Here is a 23353-nt window from a genome sequence, read left to right as displayed (position 1 = left end):
ATGCTTTTCAGTCATGCTTTTCTTAATGTTTATCACCTGAATTTTTAAAGTGTAGATTCATTATCAAATAGTGAAAAATATGCAAACTTCTCAAATATGTGGCCTTGATTATGTGGAGATAAGACTTTCATATTTCTAATGTCTTGTTTCAGGTGGTGTGCTGAAGGTGGAAACTTGATTTGCTGTGACTTTTGCCATAACGCCTTCTGTAAAAAGTGCATTTTGCGCAACCTGGGTCGAAAGGAGCTATCAACCATACTGGATGAAAATAATCAGTGGCACTGCTATATTTGCCATCCAGAGCCTCTATTGGACTTGGTCACTGCTTGTGACAGTGTCTTTGAAAACTTGGAACAGTTACTGCAGCAAAACAAAAAAAAGATCAAGGTGGAAAGTGAAAAAAGTAAAATATACGACCACACAGTCAAATTTTCTCCAAAGAGAAATAATTCAAATTGCAATGGTGAAGAAAAAAAACTAGATGATTCATATTCAGGTTCACTGACTTACTCTTATAAAGCACTAATGGTGCCAAAAGACATGCTTAAAAAAACAAAAAAACTGGTTGAGACTACAGCAAATATGAATTCTAGCTTTGTAAGCTTTTTGAAAAAGGCTGCAGAAAATTTAGAAATAAGCCCAGCCGTGCAGCTTCGTCAGCTAAAAGCTTTTAAATCTGTGCTGGGTGACATCAAAAAATGTCATCTGGCACTAGAAGAAGGTCTGAACCTGGAGATTCAAGCATTGGATATTAAAATCAAAGAGAAAAATACCAAAGAGAAAAAAACTGATGTTAGATCAGAAAAAAATGAGGTGAAGAAAGATGAAGGAAAGGAACATGCAGCATTAGAAGAGGATGACACTGTAAAGAAGAAGGAAAAAGTTGCATCAGAACAGCCTGACAATGAGCCAATGGATCAAAGTGTTCCAACAATGGAACAAACAGATAACAAACGTGCAACTGGTGAAGAGAAAAAGTCTGGCAGAAATGAAGAACCTCAGTATGAACCTAATAGTACAGAGGCTTTAGACATGGATATAGTGTCTGTTCCCTCATCCGTTCCTGAAGATATTTTTGAGACTCTAGAATCTGCCATGGAAATTCAGACTACAGCGGATGAGCAAGGCAGTGGAAATGCAGGAACAGATCACGAGACTCTAAACTCAAATATGAAATCGAACGCTCCTTTGAAAGATACCAAAAGTGGATCTAAGTTAAAAGCTTCAGCTAAGGGATCAAAGGAACTGATTGTAAAACTGACTCCTGTTTCCCTTTCGGAGTCTTCAGTTAAAGATGAAAACAGCAGTCTCGAGAAGGGAAGTAAGAATGTTGATGCAGTACCTGCAAAAGAAAACTGTGACTCTGTAAAACAAAATCATAATGCTGGCAGTGAACGTTCCACAGAGAATGAAACCGTTTCACTTGCAGAGGAATCTGATCTCAGGAGATCACCCCGTGTGAAGACCACGCCTCTGAGGCGCCAAACAGACATGAATCCTTTAACGTCAAATTCGGAAGAAGATAGCAATGACACGTGTAATGAAAAACGTAAGAGAAAATCATCAAAACAACCGAGGAGGAAAAAAGATAAAAGAAACTCTTCTGACAGTACTGTTGATGGTCCTAAGCCTAATAAGCTTTCTAAATCAAAAAAGCCAAATATACTAGATAATAGCTCAGATTCTGATGAGATGCCAGCTGTTCTTAAAGAAGTAGCTATGATGAGTCGCAGTTCTTCGGATATTGATAGCAATAGCGAAGCACTAGCAAATGATCAGAAGCCTTCCAATGTTCTGAAGAAAGAACCAGTAAAGGATGAAAATGGAAAGCGAAAAAGAAAAAGTTCCAGTTCTGGTTCAGATTTAGATGCTAAAAGGGGCAAATCTGCCAAAAATTCTGCTGCTGCAAAAAAGAAACGACAGAACTATTCAGATTCTTCAAACTATGACTCTGAGTTAGAAAAAGAGATAAAAAGCTTGAGTAAAATTGAGTCTGCAAAAAAAGCTAAGAAAAAATACTCCAGAAAAGACGACAGTTATGATTCCTCTGAGGAAGAGCAGAGGAAGAAAGTTAGCAAAAGAAAGACAAATCTGAAGAAACAGAGAGGTAAATCTGAAGATGCTGCTGCTGAAAAGTCATCCCCAGAGAAGGAGATAAATCATTCTTCCGAAGATAAAAAAATTAGTGTTGGGTCAGATGCTAAGGAAGAGGTAAACACAGACTTGGAAGAAAAAGCTGTAAAGGGAAAGCAAGATGAGTCTTCTGATGTGGAGAAGTCTTTACTTGAGAAAGAGGAGAGCTCTCCTAAAGGTGTAAAGCCAAGTGAAGTTAAGAAAAATAAGGATTTGAAGAAAAAAAAGGCACAGGAAGATTCCTCTTCAGAGAGTGCTGAGAAACATGCAAAGAAAGAACAGAATTTGGATTCTCCAAAAGAGAAATTCAAGAACAAAAAAAGATTAGAAAGAAAAGAGAAGAAATCTGAAAATTTGAAGAAGAAAAGCTTCAAGAAAGAACATGATGATTCCTCTTCTGATGTTGAAAAGTCGTCCCCAGAGAAAGGCAGTTGCAATTCTTCTGAAAATGACAAAACTAAAAATGAAACAATGGCTAAAGAAAAGAAAAGGAGGAATTTAAGAGAGAGGGGATCGAAAAGAGAACAGATTGATTTGTCTTCCGATGCTGAGAAATCTCCTCTGAAAGAGGAGAGTTCTTCTGAAGATGCTGTGCGGAATAAAAAACAAAGTGAAACTAAAGAAAAGAAAAAAATAAGTCACAAAAAGAAAATCACCAAGAAAGAACAGAATGACTCATCCTCTTCTGATGAGGAGTCTTATGAAGGCAATAAGAAAAAGGTTAAAAGAGGGTCAGTGAAAGAAAGTAAAAAGAATAACTTAAAAGAGAAAAAGAAAGTGTCAAAAAAGGTTGTTGTCACTTCTTCATCCTCATCTGATAAGGAAGAAAATGATGAGCAGAATTCCACAGGTGATGGAAGCAGTGATGAGCAGAAAATTATGCCAGTGACTGAAAATTTAATGCTGTCTGCTGGCACAGGATTTTGTCAGTCATCAGGTGTGCAAAGATTTTCATTTACGCCTATTATTAGCATATGAATGGAGGAAATTGTAAGAGTTGGGTAATGTTTTACTCATCTAGCAGTGAAAATATTCATAAGCAAGCAAACATTGAAAAGTTTGTAGCCAGTTAGGTTTTCTGATGCTGATTTTAGAAGCACCATTACAATTTATTGTGTTGTTTGTTGCTTCTGGAGTAAAGGACGTCAGGGGAAATCTTTAGGAAGTGGAGAGACTTGAGAAGCTGTAATCATAGTCTTATCCCAGCAGGTATTTCCTTGCCGCATGGCTTTCAAAAGCCTGTCTGTTCTCTGGTTGCCTCAGTACAGTTCAGCAGAAGCTAGTTTTAAGCAAGTAGGTATGTGTTGAACTGCAGTGACACTTGGTTATGCAGTGGAGATGACTCAAACTTGCGGTAATAGAGTGTACGTCTTAAAATCACGTCGATTGTTCCTGATGAGACCCATGGGGCATTAGAGCACCTGTTCACAGAAGTGTCACCAATTAATGTTTTCATAGCAGATTGAATAGTAAGAATTGTTTTTGTCCTGCCAAGATAAACTGCTTCTTCACCGATGTCTAATGTCTTTCGGAAATTAATAGAAATACAGAACTGCTGGGTTTGAGTGCTTGGCTTTACGGAACATCAAAAGGAAGGGAGTTTTCACGTTGCTGGACACCACAGGTGTTTTTAGGAAATTAATTTGCAACCAAAAAAAAAAAGAAATCTTTTTGTTGATTACAGTGACAGGGAAGATGTTTTCCACTTGCTTCTGATGATGTTTCATAGAACTTTCTGTGCGTGACTTTACTGTAACTGTTGGCTCAGATACTTCCAGGCATTGGTGAAACTGCAACTAAACAACCAATAAAACTGCAATATATTTGTGCAGATAGCAGAAGGGACATTGTAGAGTTTTGGCTTTCCCGGAAAACCTCTGTAGACAGACACTTCTAAGTGTTACTGCTGAGTGCAAAGGCAGTTTATTTTTGTGAGGATATTTTCTAGGGAGAGACAAATTAAAATTTCATCCATAAGACATCATGTTCTTTTTTTCCTACCAACTTGATGCCCACCCATTTCTTCATGGGGTTATGTTGCAATTTAGTTTCTGGGAAGCTGTTAATTTTTAAAGATGCAACGGTTGCATTTCATATGCTTCCTTGGATTTATGATCCTGCAAGAAAGCAAAGCTTGATTAATGGTATTTTGTGTCATTGTAGAATAATAGATGGAAAATAACTTTCTTAATCTGCATAATACTGCCCTGTACTGAGCTTGTTTTTCAAGGTCTTCTGATGGAGTACGTTCAGTTGAATCTCTGCATATAGTACTGGGATTTTCAGGGATTTTCCTTGGCAGCTGCCAAAATGGTAATTCCCCAATGACACCACTGCTGAGGAAGATTGCAAATAATGTGAACTCTTTGCATAGTAATGCACTAACACTCCTATAGATACACAACTGATTGTACTCTGACAGTAACCCATATGCAGCAGTTCTCAGCATCGCTGGCTCAGCAAGTAGGCTGAGGGTTAACAGCTTACAAATGAGAAGAATGAGGCAGTGATGTGGGATGACTGATGGGAGAGCCAGCCTGAGAGGGAACCGAGTGGTTTAGCCTGGAGAGTCAGTGCTAAAGCTGGGGAATCTTCACTGCTGCCTTCTGACCTCCCTAGGGATGGTATAGAGAAGGCTGAGCCAGATGCACAGCGACAGGATGGGAGGCTAGATACAAGTGGCATGTAGCAAGGAGAATTCCGATCAGACACTCAGAAAAAGTTCTTCACGTGAAGGATGGGCAAAGCCTGAAGGTGGTCGCCTTGGCAAATTTTGGACTCCCCAACCTTGTAGGTACTCAAGACTTGACAAGGTCCAGAGCAGGTGGTCTTGCTTTGCAGTTAGCTCTGCTTTGAGGAGGGAGTTGGAGGGGATGACGTTCAGAGGTCTCCTCCAGCCTCGTTTGTTGTATTGTTCTATGAGAAGCCAACTTGATTATAGTGCTTCATGAGGAGGCAAGCTTGCACTTACTCTCAGTTGACTTCAGGTTTACTTCTGTGTTTGAACAAGCCCAAGGTGTTGAGTGAATGAGACTTAGAATGCATTTTAAGCAGCAGGATATTTCTGTTTATCCAAGCCTGAGATTGAGGGACTTCTCTGATCACCTCTTAACCAGATGTCTGACAGGACTGTGTAGCACTAATTCTAGGACAAAGGTGTCTTGAAACACCTCAGAGCAAGCCTTGCGCAGCCTAGTTCTGGTCTGCTCCCGACAGGTAGAAATGCACTGTAGAAATGAACAAGAGGATCTCAGTTGATTAGGATGTTAAGGTCTCTTTTTTTTTTTTTTTCCTGAATGCTTAATATTACTGTCTTGAAGATTTGACTGGTGTGCAGGTCAGAGAAAAGAAAGTGGGAGGGCATGGGAGTCTGCTAAAAATCGTGTGCTATCTGGATTTCTTTCAGCTCAGCTAGGAAAGTGTGGAGGAATGAGGAGGTGTCATGTTGTGCTAGTCTTTCCCAGTTTGTGTTGCATTCAGTGTTGTTTGACATGCTTTCCATCTGAGATGATAACCATGTTGTACAACTGAGTTTTGATATTTACTGTAAGGATAACGTTCATTTTTCAAAATAGGTCTTCACAAATACACAGCAAATGTGTGTGCATTGTCTTTGAGAGAAAGGAAGAACAGGGAAGGATTATTGTTCTCAGATAATTCTTAGTAGCAGCAAGGCAGATGAGAAGTTTAGTAAGTGATTCTGCATTATAGTATATATTCTATATAGATATATATATTCTTTTTAGCTTCTGTAAATTCAGTGGCAGAGCTCCTGAAATGGAGCTAGTAACTTCTTACAGTTCAGAAATGAAGTTCTGTGACTGGAGTATTCAATGTTTATATGTTTTAGTGTAAAAACAATAAATAATTTCATAGTATACGATAAGGAAACAATTGCATGTTGTGTGTAGTAGCAAAAATGTCATGGACAAACGGGCTACTTGAAAAGCTAGGTACTTGTCCTAATAAAAGTACTTATTTGTATTGTCCAGATAGCTTTTTGGTTATATAGTGAAAATGCTGTGGTGTTAACAAGCTGTTTTTATATGGGAATTCTTCATCATAGAATTATAGAATGGTTTGGGTTGAAAGGGACCATACAGATGCTCTAGTTCCAGCCTGGCTACCATGGGATACCTTGATGGAGATAATAGTTCATGTGCTGTGTTGCTTATTGCTGCTTTCACGTGTATCAAGCGTTTTCTTATTTCTTTTGTTTCCCCTTCCTCCCCCAGGAGATGAGGGAGACCCTAAATCAAGGGCTGTTCCAATGGAGGAGGAGGAAGATGATGATGATGACGATCCTGAGAATAGGTATGATTCCATCCATAAGGACTTAAAAAAGATTATAACACACCCTAGGCGTGGGCGCAAACCGGCGCAACGGAAGAGCAAGCAGGTTGTAAAAACCAGGACTGCCTGCCTTGTAAAGACTCGCTCACAGGCTTCCCGCAAGTTTGAACAAGGGGCCAGAAAACAGAGGCCAAAATCCAGAAATGCAAAGAAAGTATTTAGAAGTGTTAGCTAACACACCTTGCATAGGGTGTGTTATAAACGCACTGCAGCACTGTCCATTTTATGTTCCCATTGAAAAACGTGGGTTTTGTGACAAGTGTTTTCATTCAGGCAGGTCTAAAACCTACTTCTGACAAATGTGAATTTCAGCTAGTGAGTAGATCTGTGCAATATGCAGTGCTGAGATCTTTACAGATTGCACTTGGTTATTGCTTTTGCCTACTTTAGCTTTTTTTATTTGAAACGTCTTTTCTCAATAAAGAGAAAACTGTGGAGAAAGCAGTATTACAAATACTTTCAGCTGTTAATTAAAATGAGTTTTTAATCCATTAAAGAAAAACTGAAGTCACTAATGTGTTAGCGAAGGACCTGATTCTACAAGCACTTGTGCATAGGGTATCAAAGAGACTAAGTATGCATATAAATTTTTAGTCTTGCATAAGTGTTCTCAAATTTGTGGCTTATGTATCGCTTCAGTTTGAGTTCAATAAAAACAAATCTATGTAAGATATAGTTAGTTTATTAAGACATGTCATATTTTATCATTGTAGTTATCAAAATTAGCCTGGCTAGAAAATGTAAAAGCTTCATTTCCTAACGAGTGAATGCACAACATAAAGTATTGATCAGTTACGAGCTAGAGTTTGATTTTTGAACTTACTGTAGTTAGACTAAAGAGCTGTTCAACAAATTTTTATACAGTATTTCAGAAACTGATTTTTTTTGCCATATAGCATGTATGGGACCAGCTTTGTAGCTTTGCACAATTGCTGATGGAGTCTTTTTCTGCTTCTGAGCCTTACTAGTTTAGAACACGGTATCTGTTTCACGGAGTTGTATCTTTTGGTATATGGCTGAAGTAAATTTTAAAAACACTGGTTTATATCCTTTACGGACCTCAGTTTGGCATCAAAATGGTGCTGATGATGTAGTTTCAGTCATCAAATTTAATCAATTTAACTTTTAAAGAAAGATGCTCTTTAGGGTCTTGACAGCACAGGGTCATAAGCAGAACGTGTAAGCAATGGTAATACAAGTTTTTTTTAAACGATGCTTTAATTTCAGTCCTGTTTTGATTTTTTTTTTCTTTTTTTGCTTGTTTCTGAAGTGTTTCTGGTGGATAACTAAGCCAATACACTTTGTCAAAGTTCAGTGTTCACAGTACAAATGTTACTGACAGACCTTCACCATTAGTTTAAGAGTTAACCCAACTGATAATGAACAAATCAGTAATACCAAATTAGGTTCTAAAAATCAGTTTCTGTAATTTCCTTTAAAGCTGAATATTTGTTTAAGTTTATATTTAGGGAATATTTTGACTATATATTTATGATACGGGGAGGTATTTTGTCAATAAACAGTTTTGTCAACCTTCAGACATGTTAACTGGTAACTGCAGTCTAATTTTACATTCAGCATGCGATGTACTTAGCACCAAAATCAGAGAGATAAAATGTAAAAAGATGGAACAAATTTCCAGAAGTTAAAAGCTTGTTTTTCTGTTTACTCAACACAAAGTGTTTAAATAGTTTACCTACTATTCAGATAAGTTGCCTATTTTCTTCCAGGCCAAAGAGGGTATGTAGTACCTACTGGGTATTTGTAGCGTGGGAGCTTTCATGTTTGCAAGTCTCTAGTTTAGATGTTCTGTTATTTGCATACCTTTGGATGTGCATGACATGAATATTAATAGTCTTGAAATCATTTTTGCCAAAATGCAATATCCAAGTGGGTCATAATATGACAGACAGTGCTGTATGCTTTCATCTTATGTTGTGTAATGATCTATTACTGGTCCTTCTGATCTTTTAAATGGTACTGTTTAATATGTTTGCAGTAGTTTTGTTTATTAAGAAGTAAATAGTGTATTTAATGCAGAATGCCTTTAAGTATTTGATGGATGCAATAAATTTTTGTAAAACATTTTTCTTGTCCAAGCATTTAATTTAATACAACTCTGACAGCTTGAAAATCAGACTGTTTCAACAAAGACAGTACAGTGTTTAGAAGAAGGTGTTTGGCAGTTTTGACTTTTTTAAAACATGTATGACATTCCATCCAAACATTCATCTCCCAAAATATGTTTTAAATGGATCTAAATTTTCAGTAATGTACCAGCAGCCCATTTAATGCAGGAATGCTCTAGTTGAAAGAAAGGTGGCTTTTATTAGCCACGTGATGGGGCTTTTTTTCTTTTTTGTCCTCAAAGGCTTATTTTGGGCAACTTTATTTCTACATATAATTAGTAGGTATTTATGAACACTACGTGTGAGTTGATATCTAATTGGTAATAATAATACATCACATTCAAATAATATTTTAAACTTTTAAAAAGAAAATTATTTTACAGTGTAGCATTGTCTCATCAAGGTTCTTGACAAGCTACGAGTCCATCGTATTGGCACTCTAAAATTCATAAACAAGAATGGTGCAAATTATCCTGTGGGCTTAAACTCCACGTCACGAGAGGCTGCACCTACTATTTCATTTTTGCTGAAATGTCTGAAGGGTAATTTAAGGTAGTCCTGTGCTGTGAATAAGCAACTCCTAGGTAACTTCCTATTTGCCTCTTGTTTTCAAATGGTATTTTCCTTTAGTGTAAGTTAGAAAATACATGGTAACCAATTCATTTATAAACTTGTGTTTTCGGTATCGTTCTTACAAAAGTGTAGTGTATTTAAATAATTATTTATATAAAATTGAGCACACATACTTTTATTCTAGAGATGGTTTATATGTCCTGGTGGGATTATAGCCCCCTTTATGGCACTGCATAAAATGTCCTTCTTACAAATCTTACATTATGTTTAGATAAAAACAGAGTGGGTCTAGGCAACAGGATGGCAGTAGCACTGTGGCAGAAATGAATACAAAGCAGGGGTTGCTGGAGGTTGCACAGCTCTGTGCTTTTTCTTATTTAATGTTCTTTGTCGTGTTCAAATCTGGTTGGCCAAGAATATGTTCTAAATCCTTGACACAAGTAAATATTACAATATCTTTTGTTTTCTATGGGTGTCTCTGGGGAGAATGGGAAGGGAGGAGTTTTCACACTACCATGACTTTATTTTTCTTGGTACTTGCAGTTTGATGTTCCTGCAAATGTTACATCAAGAGCATTCCGTTTCCTTGCTTGGAAACCCGGTCACTTTAAATGGTTTTACATCTTAAAATAGAAATGTGCTATATTGTTCTGAGTGACATATTTTAACTTGAAAACAAATTCCAAGAGTTCAGTACTCAATTTCCTCTGTATCATTTAAGCCATGTGTTACATCAGTCATTTTTTCAGATGCATTTACAAGGGTTAATCTCTTTGGTTCTAATATTGCTTACATGTTTAATTCTAATCAGTTTTGTGGTTACATTAAAAGTAGGAATCTTTTAAATTCTGAACATGTCTGAACAATGTGTTCCAATTTTTGCCCAACATCATACCAGCATTGAAGAGAATGCAGGTGTTTTTGCTAAGCAAACAGTTCCATTTCCATTTGATTCAAAGGGGTTGAATCTTTATCCTAGCTAAAAATATGCATCTCAGAGTATAAAAGCATTAACTTTTTAATCAAGATTATGATAATTAATTAGAAACTAATAAACCTGCCCAGTTGGAAGAGGTCAAGATGATTGGTGGTTATGAGGATGTAAAGAGCAGCATCTTTTGTTTATGCACACTCTATTTTATGCATGTTTTTTTTTGGTAGATGATGCATTTGCAGTTAATTTTTTTCTTAAACATTTCACGGAAGTAAAGAGCAAATAAAAATGTCCATCTTGTTAAGAACCAAAGTCGATCTTTGTTTAAAAATAAATGATTTTTTAAAGGTGACTTATATGAAAGGTAAGTATCATTATCCACATTCAAAGTTTGTTAATTTTGCTAATACAATTGAGCATGACACGAAGTTAGGCAGAGGCAGTGTTACTAGGCAGTACTTTCAGGATTTTGTCTGAAAATTTTGCAATTCTTTTTAGCTTTGCTGCTTTTTATCTTCTAGCCAAAAAAAAAAAAAAGCTTTGGTGATATTCTTGTTGGTTTTTAAATGAGAAAATTGATCAAACTGCTTCTGTCTCCATTTCCTGGAGTAGGATTCGGTGTTGATAGTTTATGTGAAAAGCTTTCTAAAAAAGCCAACCGGTGGCATTTCAAGCAATTTCAACAGAAAGTTCTTCAAACCATTAAAAGATGGAAGAAACATAGTCTTAATTTCTTATATACACACGTTGTGATGATTATTTTAAAAATAAAAAGGCAGTCCCTTTTCCAAATCCTCTGGAAGGACCTAATGCAAAAACTTTCAGAAGCGGATGTTACTTATCTATGGACTTCAGTAAGTGTTCATAGGGTTTACAGTGTGATCTGTTGATATATTGCAGAATTACAAGCTTACCAAGAATGTTGCATTGTAAAGTTTTAATCAACTATTTCAATTACTTCTTTGCAAGCCATTCCTACAAAAAGGAGGGGGAGGCAGAGAGGGGTGTTTGGATGCTGGATGGTTTGTGACTCATTAAGCAATCTCAAATGGCTTTGTGCTGTTTACTAAACCATTTTACTTCCATCTTTTAATAACAACTAAGTATACATGAGCCGTAAAATCATTCCAGAGAATATTCTACTAAGCTAAAAACAGAAAATACTGTTAGAAGTGTATATAAGGATGCCTTGGGAAAACTCCCTTTGAAGGTTTTTGTTCTAGGGATGTGCTACATGTTGCAAAATGAAATACAAAATTCTTTAAAACTGATTTTATTGTCCTCCCATAACAGTAACAACTTTAATTTTCTAATGCCTAAGAAGCTGTATTTAAGAGATCGTTGTTCCTCCAGCAGCTCCAAGTGAAGCCTTGATGGTGGCTGAGTTTCATGGGTTTGAAATGGTTGTTTGGACTGGCACCAACTTTCCCATTGTGAACAGTGTGCATGCAGTATACATTAATTCTCCTGAAAGGCAAGACAGACCAGTTCTGACCTAGGGGAAAAAAAAAAAAATCATTTAACATTGATAACCACAGAATGAAAATTATAATATTTCTAATATTAATACGGGGAAGTCCTGCTTTCATTCTTTCAGGACTTTTCCCTCTGGAAGGAAGTGTTCTCAGATAAGTCCACTGTTTTCCTGTGTGTTTGATACATCATTTCGTATTTTCCCTTGGATGTATATTCACACAGATTTTTTTTGGTTTGTTTTTTGTTTTTTAATGCTGCAAGAGCACATAAAGAAACCATTTTTCCATAGTAACTTCTTGCATATTAGCGGAAAACGTTCTTGTGCTGAGCTGAATGAAACTGTGGGGAGCTGAGCAGTTTGTGGAACAGGAAATAAGATGATTATTTTCCTTGAAATTCAGGTCCCGTAATGTTTGATAAATCTCTTTCGTGTCATGTATAATTAATTTTTTGCTATATTTACTGTAAGGCAAGTGCTTGTAGTTACATGAGGGATTCAGTGTGTTTTTCTCCCCCCCAGGCACTTATTAGATGTTCATCTTCAGACATCATGAGTTGCATCCATTACTGCAGCATCTCTTTTGCAATAGAGTTGTCCTACACTTAGTATGGTAACCCAACTGAAGGGTAATTACATAGATGTAGGGTAATATATATGTTTTAAAACCTGTGAATTAATGCATATCGCAGCAATCCTTTGTGCTTAAAACGTGCATTCCGTGCTGCATTGTTTTTAAAACTAGGGCTGTTTAATGGTGTAAATTCAGTGCCTCGGGAAACGAAGGCATTTGAATCCCATTGATGTGAATCAATCAAGAATGATAACTTGACAGGGGGAAATGATTTGAGTACTAAGATTTGATCTTCACCTTCTTGTTACGATTAGAATTCACATAGGTGCCTGTCCCAGCAGAGATTACAAGAGATGAGAATGGAAAAAATAGAGCAAATAGACCATGAATACAATGAAATGTTTGTTTCTACGCTTTATAACTATCTGCAGCCTTACTGTGAAGTACTTAACTTTTAACAAGCATGATACAGATCTGCTTTCTAAAAGCAAGTTAACGCAATGTATTTATTTAACCTGAGTTTTTGCTTTTATATCCTGTCTTATCACAGTGACTTTTCATCATATGTTTTTTTGTTCAGCTTTCAAACCTTTTTGTGAAGTTCTGAATGGTATAGGATTACATTTATCGTTCATAGATTTGCTTGAACAATGGAATACATAGTTTTTTCTGTTTTACTTCAAAGAATTGCCAAGAAAATGCTTTTAGAAGAAATCAAAGCCAATCTTTCCTCTGATGAGGATGCATCTTCAGATGAAGAGTCGGATGAAGGAAAAAAGAAAACTGGAAAACAAAATGAAAACACAGCAGATGATGGTGAGCACCAAACGCATCTGGAAAAAAAGTGGTGCTGTAGTGCCTGTCATAATTTCAAAGGTCACTTGAGAAATTATTAAAATGTTTTCAATTTTCAACAACAAAAACCTGATGTCGCTTTCTGGTAGACAAATAAATAAAAGACAGTGCACATGATCGTGAGGATTATCATCCCTTTTGTGGTTCTGAAAGTGGTTTTATTTTTTTTTGTTTGTTTGTTTTTTGTGGGTTGTTTTTTTTTAATAGTCTTATTTTATAGCCAATTAAGAAATTCTGTGGGTTTATGAGGAATATTCTGTGAGGAACAGTAAGATATGCAAATATACAGGAGTGATTTGGCTAACAGATGTAGTCATTGCAACAGACACTTCAGTGCTCAGGCAGTGTAAAATATGGTTTGAGGGAACAACTGTATGTTGTTGTCTGTATCTTCCTGGAAAAGCAGAGAAATTAACCTAAATTAATTCTGATGTGAATTCTTGGCAAATTTAAGAAAAAAATGACCACTGTGCATGTTGTACTGACTCTTATCTCCGACAGAAGAGAATGAAAAGGAGGAGGATAATTCTGAATCAGATTCAGAGGAAGAAGACTCAAAGAAGCCCAGATACAGACACAGACTGCTGAGGCACAAGCTGACAGTGAGTGATGGAGAATCTGGTGAAGAAAAAAAGGGGAAACCTAAAGACACAAAAGAGGGGAAGCGCAGAAATAGAAGGAAAGGTACACAATCCAAATGTTTCTGTCAAAAAAGTATTTCTATAAAATAACCCCAAAGCATGTCAAAATGTAGATCTGAAAGTCTTAATTTTTAATCTTTGTATAAGCTTCCTTGTGTATTAAATCTGAATTAATTTTTCTGTTTGATAAACAGTTTTATTTAAAACGTTAAATGTGCATGCAGCAGGTTACAGCTCTTTACTACTGTATCCTTGGAATTGGATTAATCCTGTTGAGTCTTACGATATTAATCTTTAATAACAGAGTGAAACCCAGTAGGCCTCACTTGTGAAAATCAATCTTGCCTTGTATGTGATTTCTCCTTTCCTTGGATTGTTAATAGGCCCTTGTGTCACCTGCTTTAAATGTTGTGAGCTTTATCTGACACCAGATGGCACTGTGAAGGGGTGCCTGCCTTAGCTTTCTCATTTTCCTCCTTGCGTGCAAGAGCAAAGAATTTGTTAACCCCTAACATTTTGAGTCAGTTCTAAACTTGCTATGCCTGAAGAAACTTCAAGCCATAAACACAGTAATATAATTGCCCACCTTGTTAGTAAACTGTTCGTCTGTGTTATGTGTGAAGTGTGATTATAAAATGACATCTGAAACATTTGAAAGGAAAGCTTCTATTTAACTAAAAATCATCTTTTTTTCCTAAGTTCAGCGCTGTTCCCCATTATGTTCTGTCCTCTTTACTCATGGTCTCTGAAGCTTTCCAATACAATTCTGTTTGCTTATAAATCATGCTTAGATATTTTCATGCAAAAAAAACTTAGTCTTGTTGGCCTAATAGGCTATCAGGACTCAGCTTTTCTGCTCTGTACCCCTTATATTGCTGATGCTGCTTCTTGGTATGTTGAATGGGTCCAGTACTGTCTGAAGTGAACTTCTACAGTGCTTGTTGACCTCAAATACTTTGTATGATTAGAAAATGTCATGTTGCTTCCTTTGCAATAATATTCAACATGAAATCATACTTCATTTTTAAAGTGAGCAGCGATGATTCAAATGAATCAGAGTTTCACGAATCAGCTGTTAGTGAAGAAGTCAGCGAGTCTGAAGATGAACAGCGTCCAAGAACAAGGTATAAATAAAACTTCGCTCTTCTTACCTCGTCTTTGGGTTTTGGCTTTATTTTTCAGCCCTGCTGTCTAGGCAGTGAGACAGTAAAACGTGAAGACTTGTGGTAACTTTGGAGACATTGGATCAGTCCTTAAAACCTTTGATTCTTCTTGTATATGATTTTGTTATCTGCTGATTACATTTGCAGCAGATGTGAGAATTTTGCATTTGCACCACAGCATGTGGTACATGGCAATTTGATAAGCCGGTAGGAAAAATGTAGCAAAACAAACAGCGTTTTTGTGCCAATTATGTCATTTGGGGAATGGTGGGTTGCAGTAGCAAACTGATATTTAATGAATCTGACCTTCTTCAGAGTTGTCTGGAATAGTCTGTTATTGTGTGTGTCCAGTGAGATGAGGGGGAGGAGAGGATTTGGAAGTAAAACCCTGACTGCACAAAAGGACTATATGTTCTGTTGATTAGCAGTGTAGTTCATGTAATTTTTTTTATCATTGTTTGTCAATGAGGCAATCTATTATTATTGTTTGTCAGTAAGACTGCCTTTATTATAGATCTGCCAAGAAAGCTGAGGCAGAAGAAAATCAGCGCAGTTACAAACAGAAAAAGAAACGGAGGCGTATAAAGGTTCAAGAGGATTCTTCAAGTGAAAACAACAACAAGGTACTGTATTGTGTTTCAAATTAATAAATGGGAAAAGGAGTTCCTGTTTTGTATGCTAATTGTTCAGGGATGTAGGTATCTCAAACTGCTCTGTACAAAGCACAGTAAAAAGTTAAAACTTTTCTCAATGTTAACTGTTAAAATTTGTAAAGTAGCACTGCTATGGGCAAAAACAACATCACATTTCTTGTTTCCTTGTTTAGCTGTTAATTTGGAAACAAAAAGCAAAACAACTTCTAAGTAAATGGAATTTTAAGAAATTAAATATAGAAGATGACACAAAGTAGGTTAAGATTTTTCTAGTAATAAGGTTTCTTTTCCTGTGTAGGGTAGGTGCTGGCTTATCTAGCAGCACTAAATCAGAAGAACAGTTCTTTACTAAGTCATTATTTGATACTATATGATAACAGTACCTTCAGTACTGCTTTTGCACAGCTGCGTTTATCTTTAATATTGCAGAATACATTATAGTTAAGGTGCCACTTCTGTTGTCATGCTGACTACCCATTTTAAAAAACAAACAAACAAAAATCAGTATCTTTTTTCCTATGAACTAAACTACCAGTGTGTATTGAAATTACTGAGAGCTTATCTGAAAATCAAGGATTTCGTGGTCTGTGTCGTAATTCTCTTGTTAATACTTTAATTTGTAATAGAGTAATTCTGAGGATGAAGAAAATGACGATTCAAAATCTCCTGGAAAAGGCAGAAAGAAAATAAGGAAGATAATTAAAGATGATAAGCTTAGAACAGAAACACAAAATGCACTTAAAGAGGAAGAAGAAAGAAGAAAACGGATAGCAGAAAGAGAACGGGAGAGAGAGAAGTTGAGAGAGGTATGTTCTGTTTTCATTGCAAAATGGTAGGAAGTTGAATTGCTGATGACATATAAGATGTCATATTTCTACCTCAGTTTAGTTTGATAAGTAATTTTTAAAGTACTTATATGTAGTCTTGTAAGCCATAAGTTTAGTTTGTAGTTTGCAGGTAACATTTTATTTAAGCCTACTGAGATATTTAAAAAGCTGTTCCAGTTGCGTATTTCTTTGCTTTTCCATGGGAAAAAGAAATCCCCCAAAGCAAGCTGATGATGCATGGTAAAGGATTAAAGGTTTCTCTTTACTTAAGTAATGACATCCGTTTTTGCTAAAGCTAGTGTTTGTCAAATGCTTGGCATTATTCACTTGTAAAGTATTCCTATGATGTACTGTTTCTGCTTATAGGTGATAGAGATAGAAGATGCTTCACCTCTGAAATGTCCCATTACAACTAAGCTGGTTTTAGATGAAGATGAAGAAACAAAAGAACCATTAGTGCAGGTTCACAGGAGTATAGTTACCAGACTGAAACCACACCAAGTGGATGGTAAGAAGAGATTTAAAACTTTTTTTTTCTAATTTTATTTTTATTTACACTGGCACAGTGTTATGTATGATCTGAAATAGAATCATAAGAAAAACTCCTTGGCAGGCAAATACCAAAGCATTGTGTTTAATGTTCTATTTTGGAAGATCTGAACAAATGAGATCACGAATAAATACATAGTTCTCTTTTGCAAGCAAAGAGTCGTAGATATTTCAAGTTGGAAGAGTCTTTAGGATCATACAGCTCTCTGCACTGAGGCAGAATCAAATATAAGTTAACCATCCTGCTCAGGAGTATCTGTTTGATTTTCACAGAATCACAGAACTGTAGGGGTTGGAAGGGACCTCGAAAGATCATTGGGTCCAACCCCCCAATTTTATAGTTTTCAGCGTTGATTTAAAAATCTCACAGTATTTTCCTGGCTTTCTCATCCAGAATCTTTTTTCTGATACTTGATATGACTTGACTGCAGCTTAACCCAACTTCTTTTCGTTTTCTACTTCTAGTGAAGAAGGAGAAGAGAATGACCAATCATAGCTTTCTTCATGGCTCATTCTGTTCTTCTAAATTCTAGAAAGTTCATAAAATATCTTCCCATTTTAGTAAGAATCTTCTGGGCTTATTTCAGCTCTTAATGGGAGGTGCCCTGAACCAGACACAATAGTTGAATTGAAGCTTCATCTGTACTGAGTATAGCATTGTAGAATACAATTCCCCAGTAAATACATGGCTTAAAAGAAGAAATCACCCAGCAGACCTTCATATTAACGCATGTTGTTATTAGGATTATATTTTCTCTTCCTTTTCAGCTGTCATAGTTCTTATTTGAATTTTCTTTCTTTAAGCATAGAGATTAACATCTGATCTGTCTCGACAGAATTTCTTTTTGCAGATTACCAAGATCATTTGCCACTGCTGTTCTATTTCCTCTATTTTGCCTGCCCCCAAGGTTGAAGCCATCTGCAGGCTGCACAGTAATACTCTTTAATCCAGTTGCCACATCTTTAGTGAAAACTGTGAATATAATTGATTTCAAGACAAAGCTCATCTCTCATGCTATCCATCTGACAGAAATTAATAGTTACCCTGAGCACTGCTTTTTCTAAGATTTATCATGATCTTACAGTGACTGCTCTTAGCAGGTGAACTTTAATAAAATGGATGATTAATAAATAATTTTTCAACATTTTTTTTCAGGTGTTCAGTTCATGTGGGATTGCTGTTGTGAATCTGTTAAAAAGACAAAGACGTCTCCTGGTTCAGGATGCATTCTTGCTCACTGTATGGGTCTGGGGAAAACATTACAGGTAAGGAACAAAAGTCTTAGTGTTTTCTGGTCTGTAGCTTGCTCTCAAATCTGATCCAGCAAAAGGCAATTTTAATGACTTTCAGAACATAGTAAAATGTACTAGGCTGTGACTTGATGAGGGTTACCGGAGAAAAGGATTTGTAAAAAGATTTTCATAAAGAAGTTGTGTTTGGTAGTATGTAGGTGTGCAAGTTCTGATAAGCACTTGTGCTTCCTCCACTTAAAAAAATAACAATTACCTTATTTAGTTTCAGATTTGATAGTCACTTAAAAACTCATATGTAATTGTAAATGATGTGTAGCTCACTCACAACCCAGAATAACAAAATGCAGCTGGTAGGAAACAGTTTCAGAAACCTCTGTTTCTAAGCCAATTTAATAACCTTAAGCAGATTTTACTCTTTACTGTCTTCTTCATTCTTCTTCATTCATGTGTTGCCCTATAAATTTTTTCTTTTCCTCAGTGGTTTTTGGATTTTGGATTTTTTGCATTGATAAAGTAGGTGTTTATCTGTTCATTGGGTTCTGCTTTTTTTGTTTTATGCCAGGATTTTACTGTCTAAACTTAGATGCTTTGTGCTATAACATAAACAATGTTTTGTTATAATTTAGACTCTTCTGGATTGGAGGGGGGGAACACTGGTTTGTTCTCTGTGTGTTTTTTTTTTTTTTTTTTTTTTTTTTTTTCCAGTAATCTGTTGTGTTTTTGTTTTTTTCCAGTAATCTTTTGTATTTACATTCTGATTTCTGGGTTGTTGTGCATCACAAACATATAAGACCAGGAGCTTTCATTGCCATAGCAGTAAAAAGATACGATACGCTTTAAAGCCTTTTTTTGCTTCTTTATTTGTTTTCTTTGGCTTTAGAGTTCTTCGCTTTCTCAGATCTTCAGGGTCAAGCCTTCAATATCATTTTAGTGTGTTTCTTCTCCTTTATACCGCTGAAGACTGCTTCTTAAAACTCTTTAAAACAGAATACTGTCACATTTCTTTAAAAAGATTTCCATTTTGTTACAATTGGCTTTTCTGCCTTATTAAAAGTTGCACAGTGAACAGCTTCCCATTTCTATTAAGTCTTTAAAACCTGAAGCTCAATCCTCATCTTAAAAATGTTTCTTTTGAAACTGATCACCCAAGCAGCTGTTGTAAAACAGCACTAGTAGCTTTTTTTCTTGAGTCTCTTAGAAGATGCTTATGCCCTCTGTCAGCTTACTTTGACCTTCAAAAGGAAGAAAAGATACAGAACAGTTTTCTTGAATACCCCGCATCTCGGTATTCATGCTGCTACTTTTTCAGGGGAACTGGGAGTGTTGAATTCCTTTTCTTTTTGCTTGTTCCCAAGTATCTGTCTTCATGAATTTTGGCTTTGCATTTAGCCGTGTTTAGCATCACTATGAGCAGAGAACTGGGGCAAGTTGCTTGTCTTGCTGCCATGTTGCCCAGTCTGTTCCCAAGAATTCCTTTAGCAGAAGTCACTTGACAGAAGAACTTTTCCCTTTTATTTTGGGGAGGAGAAATGGAAAATCTAGAGAGCTCTCAAAAATAAAGGAGGATAACAGTCTTATCAGTGCTTAAAAAGGCTGAAATCTTGCATCGAAAGGTGGAAAAGATGGTGCCTTTAGGTGGTGTTATCACTTGCCTTCAAAAAGGAAACTGTTTAATGCCTCTTGACCTGCAGGAAGCTGACCATTAGTGTGTATATCCAAAAAAAGTCTGCCATTTACTCTTTGTCTAAGATCACTGCTGATAAAAAGCAGGGCCGCTGTGGACTCATTGTCATTGGCTTCATTGATGCTGTTTCCTCACTTATGGAGAAGGGACATACTCCTAGGTCTACCAGGACAACTGGCTGCTGAAACAAGTCGTTGTGAACATTTTTGATCTTTAGCTTGAGGTGAATCATTAGAAATCTAATTTGCTACTTCTGCGGACACAGGAGATGATCAGAATTGACTTCAGCTTGGGTTCAATCAGGGCCTTCCTCCACCAGGAGCAGTCCTTAGCTGTAAAGTCGCTTGACAGGAGATCTGCCAGGTGCCTCTGGTGAGTCTGAGTCTAGCTGATGTAGCAGCCAGCGCTTGTACAGCACTTCATTCCGAATTCCCTCTTCAAATGCTCCAAGTCTGGATGCACTTCAGTCGTTCCTTGGAGTGCAGTCTCTTTGGCGTGGTGATGATGGTTCTCAAAGAGATTGTTTTCTTCCTACAGTGAGGATGGGATCCTCAAAGCGTCTGTGAGGAAATGCCATTTCACTGGCCTCTTCTGTCTTGGTCAGTTGTGGTGAAAGCTTCCCCCATTGGATTGGGAAGCCCTCTCACCTGACCTGAAGGCTCCAGATCTGTTCATACCTGGAGAGGTCAGTATACCCACGTCCTGGAATTCCGTGCTCTATGAAAGATGTCTCCACGTTTTTGTGCCGCAGCTGGATTCATCCGCAGGTGACAACAGCCAGCATTACAACCTTGGTAGGGTAGTAACTTAGCAAACCAGACGCTGTACAGTGCTGTTGACAGCTGGTCTTGGACACCTTTATGTTTGGCTTATGAGGCTTGTCAGTAGTTTTTATTGGCCTTACTAGGTGATGTTTGGGGTAGTCAGCACATGTGGACACTGCTAGACCATAGGCTTGGCTAGACTTGATGTCCTCCTTTGTTAGAGTCTGGAGATGTGTTCCAAGACAAAATCTTTGGAGAGGTATCCCCAAATCTAGCAGGGGGTATCTGTCGTTTTTTGCTGGCATTTGCTGTGCCTTACTGGGTCAGATGCTTCCTGCTGCTTGTGTCTTCCCTCTAATCCAGTCTTCAGAGTGGATTCTTCCATTTCTGCATCTGCAGTTGAGCTTTCACGATTCTTCAGTTCAGCAAGTGGAGTGGCATAGGAAATACCTAATCCTGCCCTTCTCTGATCTAGTTGAGATAAATTTTATTTCAGACTTGCTGATCCTGAAAATCTTCTTTCATGATCGAGGAATTGCAGGATGCAGTCACGGAGCGCTTAGTTGGCTCCCTCAGATTCTTTAGATTCCTGGGATTCCTTTGTAAAGAAGTGAATCAGAGAAAGTTTAGCTTTGTTTTTCTTTAGCGTTGTTTGTTTGTCTGGTTTGTTTTTTTGAGTAATACGAAGCCGTAGATGAATAGAGAAACTGCGGTCATTCCCTGGATGCCTCTGTATTCTGCTTAGGTAAAACAAGCTGCAGTCTTGATTGTGAAGCACAGCACATGGGCAGTACAGTGCGTGTGGTTTGGTTTCTTGTTTTTGTTTTTTTAGAACTCCAGCTGCAGCATACCTCTTTGCTTTGTTGGTGGAAGCTGAGGCAGGAGACCTCACCTCTTAAAACAATCCAGAATCCCACAGAAGAGAATTTTCATACGTACCTTGAAGAGTGTATTTTTACATGCCTAATTCTGATTTACACATTATGGTTCCTCAGGAGTTAGATCCCAGCTTTTCCTGGAGATTTGCAAAGTAGTGCAGAAGTGTAGAGCTTTTCATTGTGGCAATGGAACCCGGATTACTTTGTACATTTATACTTGATATACTTTAAACTCCAGTTAATAGCTTGAAATGTTTCATCCTGGAAGATATTTTTATATGTGATTGCGATCATGACACAGTGGCTGCATTGTGACTTTTTGATAATCAAATGTTTTTCTGGATCCTGTTTGTAGCTAAATAATCTTTTCTATTTTCCCTTACATGGTTGTTTGCCAATCCTCCCACTGCACTCAATAATGCCATTTGTTGTTTAGCTCTTAATAGGACTTTTCTGAGGAGTCTTCATGAGGAGTTTCTTTCTGCATCTGAACATAAGATGCTTTTGTGTTGATAGCAAAACCACTAGCAATTAATTCTGGTATTGGAGCATCTAAAAACAGTTTGGTGCCCAGTGCTCAAAACTTAGTCATGCAGTTTAAAATTACTTTGATGCAGTGTATTGAATCAGGCTTGTGAGATAAAAGGTTCTGATCCAGAAAGAAATTCCTGGGAGTTGTATGGCTGTGGGTTACAGGGCAGCCTTCACCATTAAATGGCAGCGTGAGAGCTGGGGCTGTTCCAGGATCTCTGGCTGCACTGCTCCTGACTCTTAACGTACTACCTCCAGTCCTGGTTTTATTTGCTATTGCTCAAAAACAGGCAGCCCAACAGAAATACTCTTGAATGGCAGGAAAAGAGTTAGTTGTGTTTTTTTTTCCAAGCCTCAAGAAGGTATTATCACACGTAGGATATACCCAGGCTGGCTTTAGGGTGAATATCAGGAAGCATTTCAATAACCTGCTTCACAGCTCATTTGCAAGAGCAAAACCTGGGTTTGAATCCTGAAAAAAAAAATAAATCCCATGCAGAATTTGCCAGTATGTTGGGGAAAAAAAACAAAACAAACAAACATCATGGAAAACATAATTTAAGACTGAAGGTCACTTTCAAGACCTTTGACACTGTTATTAAGTCCATAGAAGTGAATTTATTTAAGGTTTGGGGTTACTATTGGGGAAGGCTTACAAATTAATAGAAATTCTTAGTTTATGAAAATGATTGATGAAATGTAAAGGGAGGTTTACGATTCAACTATACAATTAGTTCAGCTATACAATGTTAAACTATATCACTATATGAGGGATTTAAGCAGCTGTGCAACCCAAATTAATAATCAAATGAATCATATGAATCATATAAAATGAAATGAATCAAATGAATAATCATATGAAATCAAAATACACATGTATTGAATTTTAAGCATCAAGTTGTTTAACAAACAGAAAAAGTATGTGTGAGTAAGATTGCGGTTGGTAAGTTTTATATGTGAACGAATATGTACCTGTGTGTTCCTTTCCTGTCCTTCAGTGCTCGGCATTTAGTTTGGCATTTTGTTTGTTGTTCCTCTTGCAGGTAGTAAGTTTTCTTCACACAGTCTTGCTTTGTGACAAGCTGGATTTCCGGACGGCTCTGGTAGTGTGTCCACTGAACACTGCCTTGAACTGGTTGAATGAGTTTGAAAAATGGCAAGAAGGTTTAGAAGATGATGAGAAATTAGAGGTATTATAAAGCTTAAAAAGATTTCTTAAAAATGAAATAACTGAATGATTTGCATAATTGGGAAGCTCCACTACTCAAAATACAGGCTAAGGAATGCACTTTGTTTGAAAAATCCCTAGCATTAATATGCCTTAAGGTATTTAAGTTACACCACTACTTTGGAATTTTAAGAGGAACTGAAGCATTTTTTTTCC

At 36.9% G+C, this 23353-nt stretch overlaps 1 protein-coding gene and 1 long non-coding RNA gene across 15 annotated transcripts in view; one reads left to right on the top strand and one right to left on the bottom strand.

The window, feature by feature from the left end:
- Positions 1–23353, top strand: part of ATRX (ATRX chromatin remodeler) — an 85098-nt gene that overhangs the window by 24550 nt on the left and 37195 nt on the right. For 13 of the 14 annotated variants that reach the window (XM_084535041.1, XM_084535040.1, XM_084535044.1 and 10 more), the window contains 10 exons: positions 153–3070; positions 6369–6447; positions 12856–12986; positions 13527–13709; positions 14697–14790; positions 15344–15452; positions 16109–16288; positions 16676–16817; positions 18015–18124; positions 23013–23159. In XM_084535041.1, coding sequence (XP_084391167.1) covers positions 153–3070; positions 6369–6447; positions 12856–12986; positions 13527–13709; positions 14697–14790; positions 15344–15452; positions 16109–16288; positions 16676–16817; positions 18015–18124; positions 23013–23159 — 4093 coding nt within the window. The remainder of the gene's footprint in view (positions 1–152; positions 3071–6368; positions 6448–12855; positions 12987–13526; positions 13710–14696; positions 14791–15343; positions 15453–16108; positions 16289–16675; positions 16818–18014; positions 18125–23012; positions 23160–23353) is intronic. The other variant, XM_084535039.1, reaches the window with a different exon arrangement.
- Positions 10355–23040, bottom strand: LOC311444135. The gene is made up of 2 exons (XR_014697664.1): positions 22942–23040; positions 10355–11617 (listed from the first exon to the last, which is right to left on the bottom strand). It is a non-coding gene; the product is annotated as an uncharacterized lncRNA (long non-coding RNA).

The sequence above is a fragment of the Aythya ferina genome (genome assembly GCF_964211825.1).
Source record: "Aythya ferina genome assembly, chromosome: 13".
Taxonomy (NCBI): domain Eukaryota; kingdom Metazoa; phylum Chordata; class Aves; order Anseriformes; family Anatidae; genus Aythya; species Aythya ferina.
This window is presented reverse-complemented; position numbering and strand designations above follow the sequence as displayed.